At 40.7% G+C, this 15,889-nt stretch overlaps 1 protein-coding gene across 2 annotated transcripts; it reads left to right on the top strand.

Moving 5' to 3' along the window:
• Positions 1-6,461: 6,461 nt before the first annotated feature.
• polr3d (polymerase (RNA) III (DNA directed) polypeptide D) lies at positions 6,462-15,384 on the top strand. Of its 2 annotated transcripts, none has more exons than XM_047381901.1 (9): positions 6,462-6,642; positions 11,607-11,762; positions 13,132-13,175; positions 13,276-13,430; positions 13,516-13,640; positions 13,718-13,874; positions 14,589-14,836; positions 14,917-15,069; positions 15,170-15,384. In XM_047381901.1, exons 2-9 carry the CDS (start codon positions 11,613-11,615, stop codon positions 15,284-15,286), a joined length of 1,149 nt encoding a protein of 382 aa, XP_047237857.1. In that variant the 5' UTR covers positions 6,462-6,642; positions 11,607-11,612; the 3' UTR covers positions 15,287-15,384. The 2 variants fall into 2 exon arrangements, with proteins under 2 accessions (XP_047237857.1, XP_047237856.1); XM_047381900.1 differs by having other exon boundaries at positions 6,464-6,638.
• The last annotated feature ends 505 nt before the right edge of the window (positions 15,385-15,889 follow it).

The following is a 15,889-nucleotide window of genomic DNA, read 5'->3' as shown; positions in this document are numbered from 1 at the left end:
GGCAGCCTGGTGCATGTTTTTGAACTTTGTGTGGAACTAGCGAAATAAAAGGGCGTGAATCAGAACCTAGTCATAAAGCAGCTGTCCGAGACATTCAATTACACAGTTTCTCACCAGAGTTTTAAAGAACTCTATTTGAAAAGCTAAAGAGTGACAGGTTTTCACTTTGGTATATATGGCATCTTCTAAAAAATATTTTCTGTCATTTTTTTCATTTTGTAAGGATATAGCGTCTACAAATGCCGCCTTGGTTGTATTGTCAGCCATCATTATCAAAGCTGGTTGAAGTTCAGACGTTACCAGTTATGGATGTGCTTCTGCCAGAGGTAAATCATGGAACTTTTTTGACATATTTTGTATTAATACTGTTGTCAGTCTTTATCTCGTGGTTAGTGTCTTGGTACCAGAACCATGATGGACTATTATGTCTAAATGAAGGATGTCCTTTGTTCACCTCATGAAACAGGCAACAGTCTGTGTTCTCAATGCTGTCAACAAAGTGTCCTTGGAGAGAGAGCCAAAGAAATATATAAATGTGAAGCAGAGTATGACTTAAGGTATGTTAAACACCTGAGGAGAGTGTGAATACAACTTGTACATATGCATATTTATTTGTACAGGGGTTGGACAATGAAACTGAAACACCTGTCATTTTAGTGTGGGAGGTTTCATGGCTAAATTGGACCAGCCTGGTAGCCAGTCTTCATTGATTGCACATTGCACCAGTAAGAGCAGAGTGTGAAGGTTCAATTAGCAGGGTAAGAGCACAGTTTTGCTCAAAATATTGAAATGCACACAACATTATGGGTGACATACCAGAGTTCAAAAGAGGACAAATTGTTGGTGCACGTCTTGCTGGCGCATCTGTGACCAAGACAGCAAGTCTTTGTGATGTATCAAGAGCCACGGTATCCAGGGTAATGTCAGCATACCACCAAGAAGGACAAACCACATCCAACAGGATTAACTGTGGACGCAAGAGGAAGCTGTCTGAAAGGGATGTTCGGGTGCTAACCCGGATTGTATCCAAAAAACATAAAACCACGGCTGCCCAAATCACAGCAGAATTAAATATGCACCTCAACTCTCCTGTTTCCACCAGAACTGTCCGTCGGGAGCTCCGCAGGGTCAATATACACGGCCGGGCTGCTATAGCCAAACTTTTGGTCACTCATGCCAATGCCAAACGTTGGTTTCAATGGTGCAAGGAGCGCAAATCTTGGGCTGTGGTCAACGTGAAACATGTATTGTTCTCTGATGAGTCCACCTTTACTGTTTTCCCCACATCCGGGAGAGTTACGGTGTGGAGAAGCCCCAAAGAAGCATGCCACCCAGACAGTTGCATGCCCAGAGTGAAGCATAGGGGTGGATCAGTGATGGTTTGAGCTGCCATATCATGGCATTCCCTTGGCCCAATACTTGTGCTAGATGGGTGCGTCACTGCCAAGGACTACCGAACCATTATTGAGGACCATGTGCATCCAATGGTTCAAACATTGTATCCTGAAGGCGGTGCCGTGTATCAGGATGTCAATGCACCAATACACACAGCAAGACTGGTGAAAGATTGGTTTGATGAACATGAAAGTGAAGTTGAACATCTCCCATGGCCTGCACAGTCACCAGATCTAAATATTATTGAGCCACTTTGGGGTGTTTTGGAGGAGCGAGTCAGGAAACGTTTTCCTCCACCAGTATCACGTAGTAACCTGGCCACTATCTTGCAAGAATGGCTTAAAATCCCTCTGACCACTGTGCAGGACTTGTATATGTCATTCTCAACATGAATTGACACTGTATTGGCCGCAAAAGGAGGCCCTACACCATACTAATAAATTATTGTGGTCTAAAACCAGGTGTTTCAGTTTCATTGTCCAACCCCTGTACATAGACACATATACATATTTTTGGCACTAATGGAACCCCATATATTTCTGTTTATTAGTTACTTTGCCCATGCTCTGTCTTTGTATTTGTTTCACCTGCCTTCTTGTCACACCTGTTCTTTGATTCCCTGATTACCTGGCCCTCCCTCTGTATATTAGTTGTTTTTGTTCCATTGTGCTTTGTTGGTTCCTTGCATTACAACTCGCTCACACTCGCTACCCTCGTCCATGCCGTGATCCTGCAGTGTTCAGCCTTGTTAATTTTGGATTCCACTCTGGTCAGTACCTGCACTGTGTTTTTGTTACGTTTTTGATACTTTGAATAAAGTTCTGGATTCCACAATGCTGCTGCCAAGCTCTTGTCTGCACTTTGGTCCAACCCCAAACCACACCGTGACAGTACTTATATAGGCCTTTTCTAGTTTTTTCAACCACTCAAAGTGCTTGTACAGTACAAGTCATCATCCACCCTTTCACACACACACACTTGTGCCAGGCACTTTTATGCAGGGTCACAACCAGCTCAGGGGAACCTACTAACCTACTGTAAGCCCATTTGCTCCGACATTCACACTCAGATGCACAGCATCAGGGGCAACTTGGGGTTCAGTGTCTTGCCCAAGAAGAATTAGACATGTGGACAGGAGGAGCCAGGAATCGAACCAGCTTCTTGAGCCACAGCCGCCCATTTGGATGTTTACATCACAAGTAAGGACACACCAAACAGAACAGTCACAGTCTTTCTGGCAAGTAAGAAAACATTTAAAGAGCATAAGTTGCTTATAGGTTTAGCAATTTTGCAAAGTGTCTGACTCACTGGAAATAAAAAGCTAATGATTCTACAAGATGTATATTTGATTCTTTTGGGATTTATAGGTCTAATGGAAATCAGTTTCAATAAAGTACATATGGATTCCCATACATTACTTCACTCCTGTAGGGATTGACTGAGGCTCTTTCATGATTCACACAATACCAGTTGGAACTTTATTTTTCTTTTCATCTACAATTAAAACCGTTTGGATTTCTATTAATTATGAAATCTAAAACATGACATTGTGTGTTATCTGTGCCAGTGTGTCTCTTACCTTATTTGAACAGATTACTGTCAACATTTACTAATAATTTGAGGTATTTTTAATATATACTCTTGTTATAAATTACAACTGTAAATCTGCCCCAAGTATTTTTGAAATCAACAGTAAAAACCTTTTTGTTTGCATTGCGATTTATTAATCCTAGGTGTATTTTATTTTTGGTGGTTTTATTTATTTTACTGTATCTTAATTTGTTTACTAGCCTGTTTTTATTTATTTTACAGGGACATCTCAAAAAAGTAGAATATTGCATACAAGTGCTATATTTTTTGCCAGTTAGAAAGTGAAACTCATATTATATAGAATCATTATACATAGAGTGATATATTCCAAGCCTTTGTTTCTTGTAATGTTAATGGTTAAAGCTTACAGGTAAAGAAAAGCCAAAATTCAGTGTCTCAGAAAATTAGAATAGTTCATTATTGGACACTCAAGATTCAAGATTCTTTGTCATTGTGTCACCATAATGGAATTTAGCTGAGACCCTGCTCAAAAGATACACATCTAGGTTTACAAAATGTAAAAACACTTATAGAAAAAGAGACTACACTGCCTGGCCAAAAAAAGGCACCACCAAAAAAAAAAAAAAGGTCACACACTCTAATATTTTGTTGGACCGCATTTAGCTTCGATTATGGCAGCATTCGCTGTAGCATTGTTTCGATAAGCTTCTGCAATGTCACAGGTTTTATTTCCACCCAGTGTTGCATTCATTTTTCACCAAGATCTTGCATTGATGATGGCAGAGTCTGACCGCTGCACAAAGCCTTCTCCAGCACATCTCAAAGATGGGGTTAAGGTCTGGACTCTATGGTGGCCAATCCATTTGTGAGAATGATGCTCCCTGAACTACTCTTTCACAATTCGAGCCCGATGAACCCTGGCATTGTCATCTTGGAATATGCCTTTGACATCAGGGAAGAAAAAATCCATTAATGGAATAACCTGGTCATTCAGTATATTCAGGTAGTCAGCTGACCTCATTCTTTGAACACATACTGTTGCTGAACCCAGACCTGACCAACTGCAGCAACCCAAGATCATAGCCCTGCCCCCACAGGCTTGAACAGTAGGCACTAGGCATGATGGGTGCATCACTTCACCTACCTCTCTTCTTACCCTGATGCGCCCATCACTCTGGAACAGGGTCAATTCAATTCAATTCAAAGATACTTTATTGATCCCCGAGGGGAAATTAGAAGTGCTGGACTTATCAGACCATATGACCGTCTTCCAGTGCTCCAGAGTCCAATCTTTATGCTAGCAAATTGAAGCCTTTATTTCTGGTTAGCCTCACTGATTAGTGGTTTTCTTAGGGTTACGCAGCTGTTCAGTCCCAATCCCTTGAGTCACCTTTGCATTGTGCGTGTGGAAATGCTCTTACTGTCACTATTAAACATAGCCCGGAGTTCTAATATTTTTTTTCTTTGATTAGATTTCACCAAATCTTTAAGTGATCGCCAATCACGATCATTTAGGATTTCTTTTCTGGCCACATTTTTTCCTCAAAGACGATGGGTCCCCACTATCCTTCCAGTTTTTAATAATGCGTTGGACAGTTCTTAACCCAATTTTAGTAGTTTCTGAAATCTCCTTAGATGTTTTCTCTGCTTGAGGCATGCCAATGATTTGACCCTTCTGAAACAGACTGACATCTTTTCCATGACCACAGGATGTCTTTCGACAAGGTTGTTTAAGAAATTAGAAACAATTCATTGCACCAGTTGGGGTTAAATAACTTGTTGCCAGCTCAAACATGCAGTAATTATCCAATAGAAGGGTTGTACCTATTTGCTTAGTTAAATCCAGGTGGCTACTTTTTTTTTTGGACAGGCAGTGTATGTACATGGAACGTGGCATGTAGTATTTAGTATTTACATAAAGTCCAGCTTGCATTTAAACAGTCTGGGTCTCATGGTGTTACACCCTAATCAGCTAATTGACTCAAAACACCTGCAAAGGTTTCCTGAGCCAATAAACGGTCTCTCACTCTGGGTCATAGGCTATACAATCATGGGGAAGACTGCTCACTGGACAAATGTCCAGAAGACAATCATCAACCCTCTTCACAAGGAAAGGAAACCACAAAAGGTCATTGCTGGAGAAGCTGGTTGTTCACTGAGATCAGTATCTAAGCATATTAACAGAAAATTGAGTCAAGGACAATTTCTCAAAAGCCACAATACATAGATGAATACTAGACATGGGCTACAAATGTCGCATTCCTCCTGAACCAGAGACGATGTCAGAAAAGTCTTACCTAAGGGCTAAGGAGAAAAGTTTGCTTCTAAGGAGAAAAATTGCTTGAAGTCCAGCGTGAAGTTTGCACAGTCAGTGATGGTTTGGGGTGCCATGTCATCTGCTGGTGTTGGTCCACTGTGTTTTCTGAAGTCCACAGTCAATGCAACCATGTAAATGGAAATTTTAGAGCCTTTCATGCTTCTCGATGCTGACAAGCTGTATGGGAATGATTTTATTTTCCAGCAGTACTTGGCACCTGCACAGACTACTAAAGGTACCAAAAGATAAAGGTACCAAAAGCAGACTGTACTTCTTGAGGAAGCTTAGGTCCTTTGGTGTTTGCAGCAAGATGCTGCATATCTTCTATAAGTCTGTTGTGGAAAGTGTGATCTCTTCTGCCATCATCTGCTGGGGAAGCAGCATCAGAGCCAGGGACTTAAAAAAGCTCAACAAGCTGATAAAGAAGGCTGGCTCTGTTCTGGGGACTCCTCTGGAACCTCTGGAGATCATTGTGGAAAGACGGATTCTTCATAAAATGAAGAACATTATGGAGAACCCTGAGCATCCTCTTCATGAGACTGTCCTACAACAACAGAGTGTCTTCAGTCAGAGGCTTCTTCAGATCTGCTGTAAGACGGAGCGCTACAGGAGATCCTTCCTGCCCACAGCCATCAGCATCTACAACGGCTCTTTGAGGAAACCTTCATAATATGAGCTATAACAACATTTAATTTCCCTTTGGGATTAATAAAGTATTTTTGAATTGAATTTGAATTGAATTGAAAAGCTGGTTAACTGACCATTGTGTTCCTGTTTTCCATTGGCCAGCAAACTCCACTGACCTGAATCTATGGGCTGTTGCCAATAATAAGATGAGGGACACCAGACCCAACACAGAAGTTTGGGTTTTCTTTCCCTGTATGCCAAAATAATCTAAATTACAAGGAATTAAAGCTTAAAATATTTTACTCTATGTGGAATGAGTCCCTATAAAATAACCATTTGACTTTCTGAAATTACACTTTTAGGCAACATTAATTTTTTTTTAGATGTACCTGTGTGTTATCTTTTATTTTTATCTCTATGTAAACCTGTTAACAGCCGTGTGCATTGTTTGTTTTTAAAAATTGCTTCCTCGGCCACCGTAGCTCACATGGGCGTGTTTTGTAGTGTGGGCGTGATTTTTGTGGGGGCGTGGTCTGCTGTGTCCGCGGCTGCAGCTGGGTGTTATTGGATAGTGACAGTGACACGCAGCTAGGAGCTCCATAAACTCGGAAGAACTACGCGGTGGTGTCATGGCGCCGTGGGTGATGTCAGAGCTCGGCAGCAAACTGCTCTAGCTGCTGTGCAACAACCTCAGATGGATTTCATGCTGTGAATTATTATCCAAGAAGGATCTCAGAGGGATAACAAAGCAAGTAACCGAACAAAACCGGAACATCTATTGTATCTGATTTGTGACGTCCAGTAAACTAAAGTGCTGGGTTAATGTGCCTCTCTTGTGTTGTAATTTGGCCACGTGTTAGTGATTTTTGTTGTTTATTACATTAACAAATGCATTATGACGTGTGTAAATAAGTCATCACGTACAAGGAGCAACGTTCGTAGTTACAGAAAAACAACGGGCAAAAATAGGCAATTAAGTAGGGCGATTTATTTAGTGGAAGTAATTATCAGATTCATGATTACTTGTAAGTCTTGTCTTAAATTGGATTTAATTTTCAAACTGCTTTATAAGTTTACATCTACTACTGGACCATTGAAAAGACATTACTAATTACTTAGTCGATCAGACAGCTGCAGTTGATCCAGATCGCTGCTGCCCACGTCCTCACTAGAACTAAGAAAGTGGAGCACATCAGTCCGGTTCTAAAGTCCCTACACTGGCTCCCTGTAGCTCTGAGAATAGACTTTAAAATATTTCTGTTAGTCTATAAATCACTGAATGGCTTAGCGCCAAAATACATTACAGACTTGTTGTCAGTGTATCAACCACCCAGACCTCTCAGGTCTTCTGGCTCAAATCTACTCTGCAGAACCAGAACCAAACATGGAGAAGCAGCTTTTAGTTCTTATGCTCCACTAATCTGGAATAAACTGCCAGAAAACTGTAAAAGTGCCGAAACCCTAAATTGCTTTAAATCAAGATTAAAAACGTATTTGTTTAGAGTGGCCTTTGACTGTGCCATCTAGGCATGATTAGTTGTGTTTTCAGTCCAATTTTCCTTTCATTTTCTTGTCCATCATTCTATTCTCTTTATTTTATTTAACTTTTTTAAATTACCTCAGTTGCTTGATTTTATCATTTGATTTGTTTTTCTGTGTCTGTATCTGTGTTTATTTGCTTTGTGATTGTATTGTAATTGTATGTACAGCGCTTTGAGTGTCTCGTTGCTGAAAAGCGCTACAGGTCCTTCTCAAATAATTAGCATATTGTGATAAAGTTCATTATTTTTCATAATGTCATAATGAAAATTTAACATTCATATATTTTAGATTCATTGCACACTAACTGAAATATTTCAGGTCTTTCATTGTCTTAATACGGATGATTTTGGCATACAGCTCATGAAAACCCAAAATTCCTATCTCACAAAATTAGCATATTATTAAAAGGGTCTCTAAACGAGCTATGAACCTAATCATCTGAATCAACGAGTTAACTCTAAACACCTGCAAAAGATTCCTGAGGCCTTTAAAACTCCCAGCCTGGTTCATCACTCCAAACCCCAATCATGGGTAAGACTGCCGACCTGACTGCTGTCCAGAAGGCCACTATTGACACCCTCAAGCAAGAGGGTAAGAAACAGAAAGACATTTCTGAACGAATAGGCTGTTCCCAGAGTGCTGTATCAAGGCACCTCAGTGGGAAGTCTGTGGGAAGGAAAAGGTGTGGCAGAAAACGCTGCACAACGAGAAGAGGTGACCGGACCCTGAGGAAGATTGTGGAGAAGGGCCGATTCCAGACCTCGGGGGACCTGCGGAAGCAGTGGACTGAGTCTGGAGTAGAAACATCCAGAGCCACCGTGCACAGGCGTGTGCAGGAAATGGGCTACAGGTGCCGCATTTCCCGGACCTGGGCTACAGAGAAGCAGCACTGGACTGTTGCTCAGTGGTCCAAAGTACTTTTTTCGGATGAAAGCAAATTCTGCATGTCATTCGGAAATCAAGGTGCCAGAGTCTGGAGGAAGACTGGGGAGAAGGAAATGCCAAAATGCCAGAAGTCCAGTGTCAAGTACCCACAGTCAGTGATGGTGTGGGGTGCCGTGTCAGCTGCTGGTGTTGGTCCACTGTGTTTTATCAAGGGCAGGGTCAATGCAGCTAGCTATCAGGAGATTTTGGAGCACTTCATGCTTCCATCTGCTGAAAAGCTTTATGGAGATGAAGATTTCGTTTTTCAGCACGACCTGGCACCTGCTCACAGTGCCAAAACCACTGGTAAATGGTTTACTGACCATGGTATCACTGTGCTCAATTGGCCTGCCAACTCTCCTGACCTGAACCCCATAGAGAATCTGTGGGATATTGTGAAGAGAACGTTGAGAGACTCAAGACCCAACACTCTGGATGAGCTAAAGGCCGCTATCGAAGCATCCTGGGCCTCCATAAGACCTCAGCAGTGCCACAGGCTGATTGCCTCCATGCCACGCCGCATTGAAGCAGTCATTTCTGCAAAAGGATTCCCGACCAAGTATTGAGTGCATAACTGTACATGATTATTTGAAGGTTGACGTTGTTTGTATTAAAAACACTTTTCTTTTATTGGTCGGATGAAATATGCTAATTTTGTGAGATAGGAATTTTGGGTTTTCATGAGCTGTATGCCAAAATCATCCGTATTAAGACAATAAAAGACCTGAAATATTTCAGTTAGTGTGCAATGAATCTAAAATATATGAATGTTAAATTTTCATCATGACATTATGGAAAATAATGAACTTTATCACAATATGCTAATATTTTGAGAAGTACCTGTATATAAATAAACTTACCTTACCTTACCTTACTTGGAATATACAGGTCCTTCTCAAAAAATTAGCATATTGTGATAAAGTTCATTATTTTCTATAATGTAATGATGAAAATTTAACATTCATATATTTTAGATTCATTGCACACTAACTGAAATATTTCAGGTCTTTCATTGTCTTAATATGGATGATTTTGGCATACAGCTCATGAAAACCCAAAATTCCTATCTCACAAAATTTGCATATTTCATCCGACCAATAAAAGAAAAGTGTTTTTAATACAAAAAACGTCAACCTTCAAATAATCATGTACAGTTATGCACTCAATACTTGATCGGGAATCCTTTTGCAGAAATAACTGCTTCAATGCGGCGTGGCATGGAGGCAATCAGCCTGTGGCACTGCTGAGGTCTTATGGAGGCCCAGGATGCTTCAATAGCGGCCTTTAGCTCATCCAGAGTGTTGGGTCTTGAGTCTCTCAACGTTCTCTTCACAATATCCCACAGATTCTCTATGGGGTTCAGGTCAGGAGAGTTGGCAGGCCAATTGAGCACAGTGATACCATGGTCAGTAAACCATTTACCAGTGGTTTTGGCACTGTGAGCAGGTGCCAGGTCGTGCTGAAAAATGAAATCTTCATCTCCATAAAGCTTTTCAGCAGATGGAAGCATGAAGTGCTCCAAAATCTCCTGATAGCTAGCTGCATTGACCCTGCCCTTGATAAAACACAGTGGACCAACACCAGCAGCTGACACGGCACCCCAGACCATCACAGACTGTGGGTACTTGACACTGGACTTTTGGCATTTTGGCATTTCCTTCTCCCCAGTCTTCCTCCAGACTCTGGCACCTTGATTTCCGAATGACATGCAGAATTTGCTTTCATCCGAAAAAAGTACTTTGGACCACTGAGCAACAGTCCAGTGCTGCTTCTCTGTAGCCCAGGACTGGGGAATGTGGCACCTGTAGCCCATTTCCTGCACATGCCTGTGCACGGTGGCTCTGGATGTTTCTACTCCAGACTCAGTCCACTGCTTCCGCAGGTCCCCCAAGGTCTGGAATCGGCCCTTCTCCACAATCTTCCTCAGGGTCCGGTCACCTCTTCTCGTTGTGCAGCGTTTTCTGCCACACTTTTTCCTTCCCACAGACTTCCCACTGAGGTGCCTTGATACAGCACTCTGGGAACAACCTATTCGTTCAGAAATTTCTTTCTGTGTCTTACCCTCTTGCTTGAGGGTGTCAATAGTGGCCTTCTGGACAGCAGTCAGGTCGGCAGTCTTACCCATGATTGGGGTTTGGAGTGATGAACCAGGCTGGGAGTTTTAAAGGCCTCAGGAATCTTTTGCAGGTGTTTAGAGTTAACTCGTTGATTCAGATGATTAGGTTCATAGCTCGTTTAGAGACCCTTTTAATGATATGCTAATTTTGTGAGATAGGAATTTTGGGTTTTCATGAGCTGTATGCCAAAATCATCCGTATTAAGACAATGAAAGACCTGAAATATTTCAGTTAGTGTGCAATGAATCTAAAATATATGAATGTTAAATTTTCATCATGACATTATGGAAAATAATTAACTTTATCACAATATGCTAATTTTTTGAGAAGTACCTGTACATCAGCAGGCATTATGGAACCAAAAGAAAGTAAAAAAAATATCATTGTCTAGTCTGTATTTTACAGACATTTGTACAATCTAAAAAAAACTTTTACAGAGTAAAACCAAAACTTCAGAAAATTAAACATATTTTCAAAAAAATGTCATAAAATACCCACAAAAATAGCCTAGAAGACGAAGTACACCATTCAGAAAATCTTTAGTTAATCCATTGAAATTTGAAACCAGTTATGTGGTGGTAAAGTTGAAGGCAACTTGTTTAAACTGGTAAGAAGAAAGAAACTGAACTGGGTGGTGTCTCTCTCCTTGTTCAACACTTTACTCACTAAAGGCGCAATATTAAGGACTACCTCGTGCATGTCTATTTAGTACTTTTCAAACTTAATTTCACCTTCACTATTTAACTGTGTATATTTCTTGTTTTGTTCTGACCTGCATATTTTACTGATTTCTATTTATGGTTAGATTTAGTTTTGTATGTAATACTTAGCTTTCTTTTGACTTAAGTATTAGGCATCATAATTGGGACCTGAGTCCGGATTTCGTACCTTAACATGTAAATGTGAGCTTGAATCCTAAAGCCTTGAATCCTTCTTCACGCTGGGCACTCATCTTGCAGTAATCAGGAAGCTGCTTCTTTTCATGGCAGCATTTAGTGGGTTCTAGCTCATGTTCGTCTTCAGAACGTAGCAACAATTACAGATGTAACTTTTAAAAAATGAAGGTTGCATCTCTCTCTTATTGTTGGTATTAACAAACATACAGGGTTTTTATCAGTTATGTTTCCCCACAGTTCAGGATGGCAGACTCAGGTGACCGAAGTGGTCAGAAGACTCCAGCTCCTGGAAGCGTAGGACCACTGATGGGTCGTCGACCATCAGCAGGCATCACTCCTGGCCGGCTCCCCTCGGTGCGATCCAGAGACCTGACGCTAGGAGGAGTAAAGAAGGTAATTTACTGTATATACTGTTTGGAAGGCACGATTTAACGGACCAATGGGAGGAAACCTAACTGGAGATACACTTATCAAAATTTTGTAGTTGATTTCCGATCTCTAGTTTTTGCAAAGTTTTAACCTGCAAATACAGATTTATTTAAATTAAGAAGAGTATTAAATATTTATTTCTAGTTTTATTTCTTTATTGATCAGGAGAAGCAACATCACACTTCATGATTGAAAGGTTTGCTGTAAGAAAGAGGTTTACTATAACTTTAAAGTAAGAACAAAATGATTAATGCTTAGCCTCTTATACTAGCTGTTCATGCTGCAAGTGTTACTAAAAAATCAGTTTTATGTGTTTTTCTAGACCTAGACTTTGAGTTAAGGCTGGCGACATATCCATGTCCAACATGTTACATAACAGACATAGGTTAAAAGCTCAAAATGTTAAAACAGAACACCTTTGCTGTACTTCATTCAGCCTTAACAGTACCTGCTAAAAATCCTGCTCTCTCTCGCAGCCTGACATGCCTTGACCTGTCTCAGAAAACACAGTTAGCTTTCTAAATACCTTCTTTTATCTCTGTGCTTCCTCTGACCTAACTAGAACCTCGTGGATAATGAAAGTAGCTAACTTTAAGTCAATTATCATCCGACCTGGTAGGACATAGGGTTCGGTGCATTTAATGATCGAAAAAAGGTCTAATTTTTAAGTTTCCAAACAGCCGGTCCCCCGTGAGAGACTTTGCCGATCTGCTAACCAGGCGCTTTCTATGTGCATCTTTAATTTTGATATAACTCGGGCAATATAAGGCTCACCTTTTTATATTTTAATATAGAAAAACTTTTAAAAGATGCATTATTATGGTAATGCTGGCTCAATGTATGTTCTTACTGCCTGCTATTTGAGCGAAAGTAGCTCATAGTGCTTGTTGGAATCTATACAACAAAAGGAGACATTGTGGGCTATGAGCATGCAGGGTCTCCAAGGACATATTGCTGATGCAATAATGGATGGAAGTAGTTGAAATTCACACTAGTCCAGATATTGGTGAAGTTCACAACATCTTATTCACTAAAGGCATTTTACAACTAAAAAAATAAATTAAATCTATACTTGTTGCTGTTATTATTATTATTATAACTGTTATTATCTATGCAGTTCTAGTAAAAGTCCTAGAAAAAAAAAGCTCTCTAATACTATGATCTCCGGCATTTCCTCCAGTTTGGCTGTGAATACACTGAAATTAAAGCTGGGAATTTTCTGTTTTATGACAATGTGATTTAACTGTATGGTAACTTAAATATACTTGAAAGAAGGTGATTAACAGTATACTTATGAGTATCTAATCTCTAAAATGTTTGTGTTTTTTTTTAGAAAACCTTTACCCCCAACATCATTGGCCGAAAAGCTAAAGAAGAGTGAGTTTGTAGGAGCCTTAAAATAACAAAAAAAGGCTTTGAGTGTGTCTATGATTGTTTATGTGATTTCTTGACGATAATCTGTGCTGTATAACAACAGACCAAAGGTCGAAGGTGTGCCGCGGCGAGAGCGGAGGGATGGAGATCGAGGTCGGGGCCCACGAGAAAGGGGCAGGGGCCGCGGTCGTGCTGAGGTGATCCAGTCTCACTCTATCTTCGAGCAGGGACCTGCAGAGATGATGATGAAAAGAAGAGGTGGGGCTCAAGCTGAAGAAGCAGCTACTAATGAATTCATGCTTAGGTGTTTCATTTTGGTGTAAATGAACCCCATCACACACAGGTGGCTACGAGAGTGAAAGAGACGCTCCGAGCGTGGGACCCTCACCCATCATCAATATTAAGAAGGAGAAGAGGGAGACTGAAGAGGAAACCAAAGAGATCCTGCGCAAACTGGAACGAGAAAACGTGAGTCCTCTAGTTGTCAAACATCCATTTGTGTAACTCTGTGAATCTTAGTTTCCTCATTTATTTCCCTCATTTAGTTCATAGATGACCCTTTCCTGAGGAGTGAGCAGAGGAGCTGCCCTGTTCAGCTTCCCCTGGCTGTGTCAGGGTGGGGATTCAAGGAGGAATTTAACAGTGCAGCTGTTAAATTAGAAAAGACAGACCCAGATGAACCCATGGAGCCTTCAGTTGAAGGTAGTTGCAAAAGTATTCATACCTGTTTTAATGTTTTCTCATTTTTAACTTGAATGCACTTCTATGTGACAGACCAACATGGGTGGTTAATGACGGTGAACTCAAAGTAAAATTATACATGGTTTTCCATTTCTGTCTGAAAGTTGTGGCAGGCATATATATGTATTCAGCCCCTTCCAACTGTGTGTAATTTAAATTCATCATAAATCTAGGGATAAAGTTGTGAAGAGGTCTGAATCAGAGTTTGGTTAGTAATATTTCAAGCTTCGAACATCTCACAGCACTTTGTTCAATCCATCATCCAAAAAGAGTATTGCACCTCCCAATCTCACAGGCTTGACAAGAAGAGCATTAATCAAAAAGGCAGCCAAGAGGCCCCTGGTAACTCTGGAGGAGCTGCGAAGATTCACAACAAAGTTGATTTTAAAAGCAAAGCAAGGAAAGGCTTTGCGGTCAGAGTAGACCAAATTCTAACGTTTGAACCTCGTCGCAAAACCCTGAGTTTGGTGGGTGTGTAATACTGCATACCTACTTTGAAACATGGTGGTAGCCGCATCATGCTGTGAGGATGCTTATCTTCAGCAGGGATTAATAAGTAGGTCAATATAGGCCATTTTAGAGGGAAACCTGATTGAAGGTGCAAAATACTTGAGACTGAAGTAGAGTAAGCATTATATCTGTATAAATAAAGATTTTGTCTCAACATGTCTACAGTGAAACAAGAGCCAGAGGAAGTGGAGATAAAAAAGACTGAAGGCACTTTCAGACCTCCTCCTCTCCCTGAGCCTGAAGTACTTCCTGACCTGCTGCACAGATGGAGTCTGAGCAAAGGGGAGGAGCTATTTTTCATTCAAATGCCCGACTCGCTGCCCGGCCAGCCTCCCACCAAGGAGCACAAGCCCATAAAAACCGAGGTGCAGTCAGAGGACGGGCAGTCTGTGCTTCTGAAGACAGAGTCACAGGTAGATAAAGCAGGTGGTGGCATGTTAATTTATGATTGTGTGTGGATTATATGTGTAATCATTTAATGTATTTACTACAGGAAGAGGAAGCTGAAGACAATAGCTGCAATCTGAAGGATCTGAGGGAGGGCATTGTTGGAAAGATGCTGGTGCGGAAGTCCGGCCGGGTGCAGCTCATACTGGGACAAGTGACCCTTGATGTGTCTCTAGGAACATCGTGCTCTTTCCTTCAGGCATGATATCTTCTATATCAGCATTAATCTCATTTGAGAGTATGTATATAAATATACAATCAGTTTTAACCATTTTCTTCTCTACTGCCTGTCTTTTCAGGAGCTGGTCTCTGTTCAAGCAGCAGAAAAAACGGGAAACCTGACAGTATTAGGGAATGTCAGACACAAAATGGTCTGCTCTCCAGACTTTGAGACTCTGCTGGAGAACAGGACATGATACTCGTTCAGGCAGAGGGTACCTCTGGCACGTTAGATGCACTTGTATTTAGTAACAATACATGACCCCAGGTTTAAATAAAGTATGCTAATGATTGATTGCCTTTTTGTTTTTTCTGAGTTGGTATAAGTGCATTGATATACACCAACTATGATTATGTTAGGTTTTTTTTCCATAATGAATATGATAGTTGGGGGTTCAAGGCTTGTTGCTGTTTTTGTAAAATTACTAGCCAAAGCTGTACATGGATATAAATGTGTGAATAAAAACCAGGTATCCCTGTTCCAGTAAATCAAATCCTTTCAAAGACTGGTTCACCCAAATTACAGAAATACTTTCAGCATATTTGTTTTTCCAGATTTTTTAAAATTTCTGCACCTCAGCAGTTTGGGGTTTTCATTAACTGTAACCTATATTTATTAAATTAACAGAAATGCATGCTCTAAAATATATCACTCTACAGAGCCCGCGAGGGGATGGGAGGGGGGGATTTTTTTATTTTGCGTCCCCACTCAATAAATTTGCGTTCGCTCGCAAAAGTTGTTAATCACCTTGAGAAAGCTGTGCATTTTGGAACAGCAGCAAATAAAGTGTCACAGATGT

Source organism: Girardinichthys multiradiatus, chromosome 12 (assembly GCF_021462225.1).
Source record: "Girardinichthys multiradiatus isolate DD_20200921_A chromosome 12, DD_fGirMul_XY1, whole genome shotgun sequence".
Taxonomy (NCBI): domain Eukaryota; kingdom Metazoa; phylum Chordata; class Actinopteri; order Cyprinodontiformes; family Goodeidae; genus Girardinichthys; species Girardinichthys multiradiatus.
This window is presented reverse-complemented; position numbering and strand designations above follow the sequence as displayed.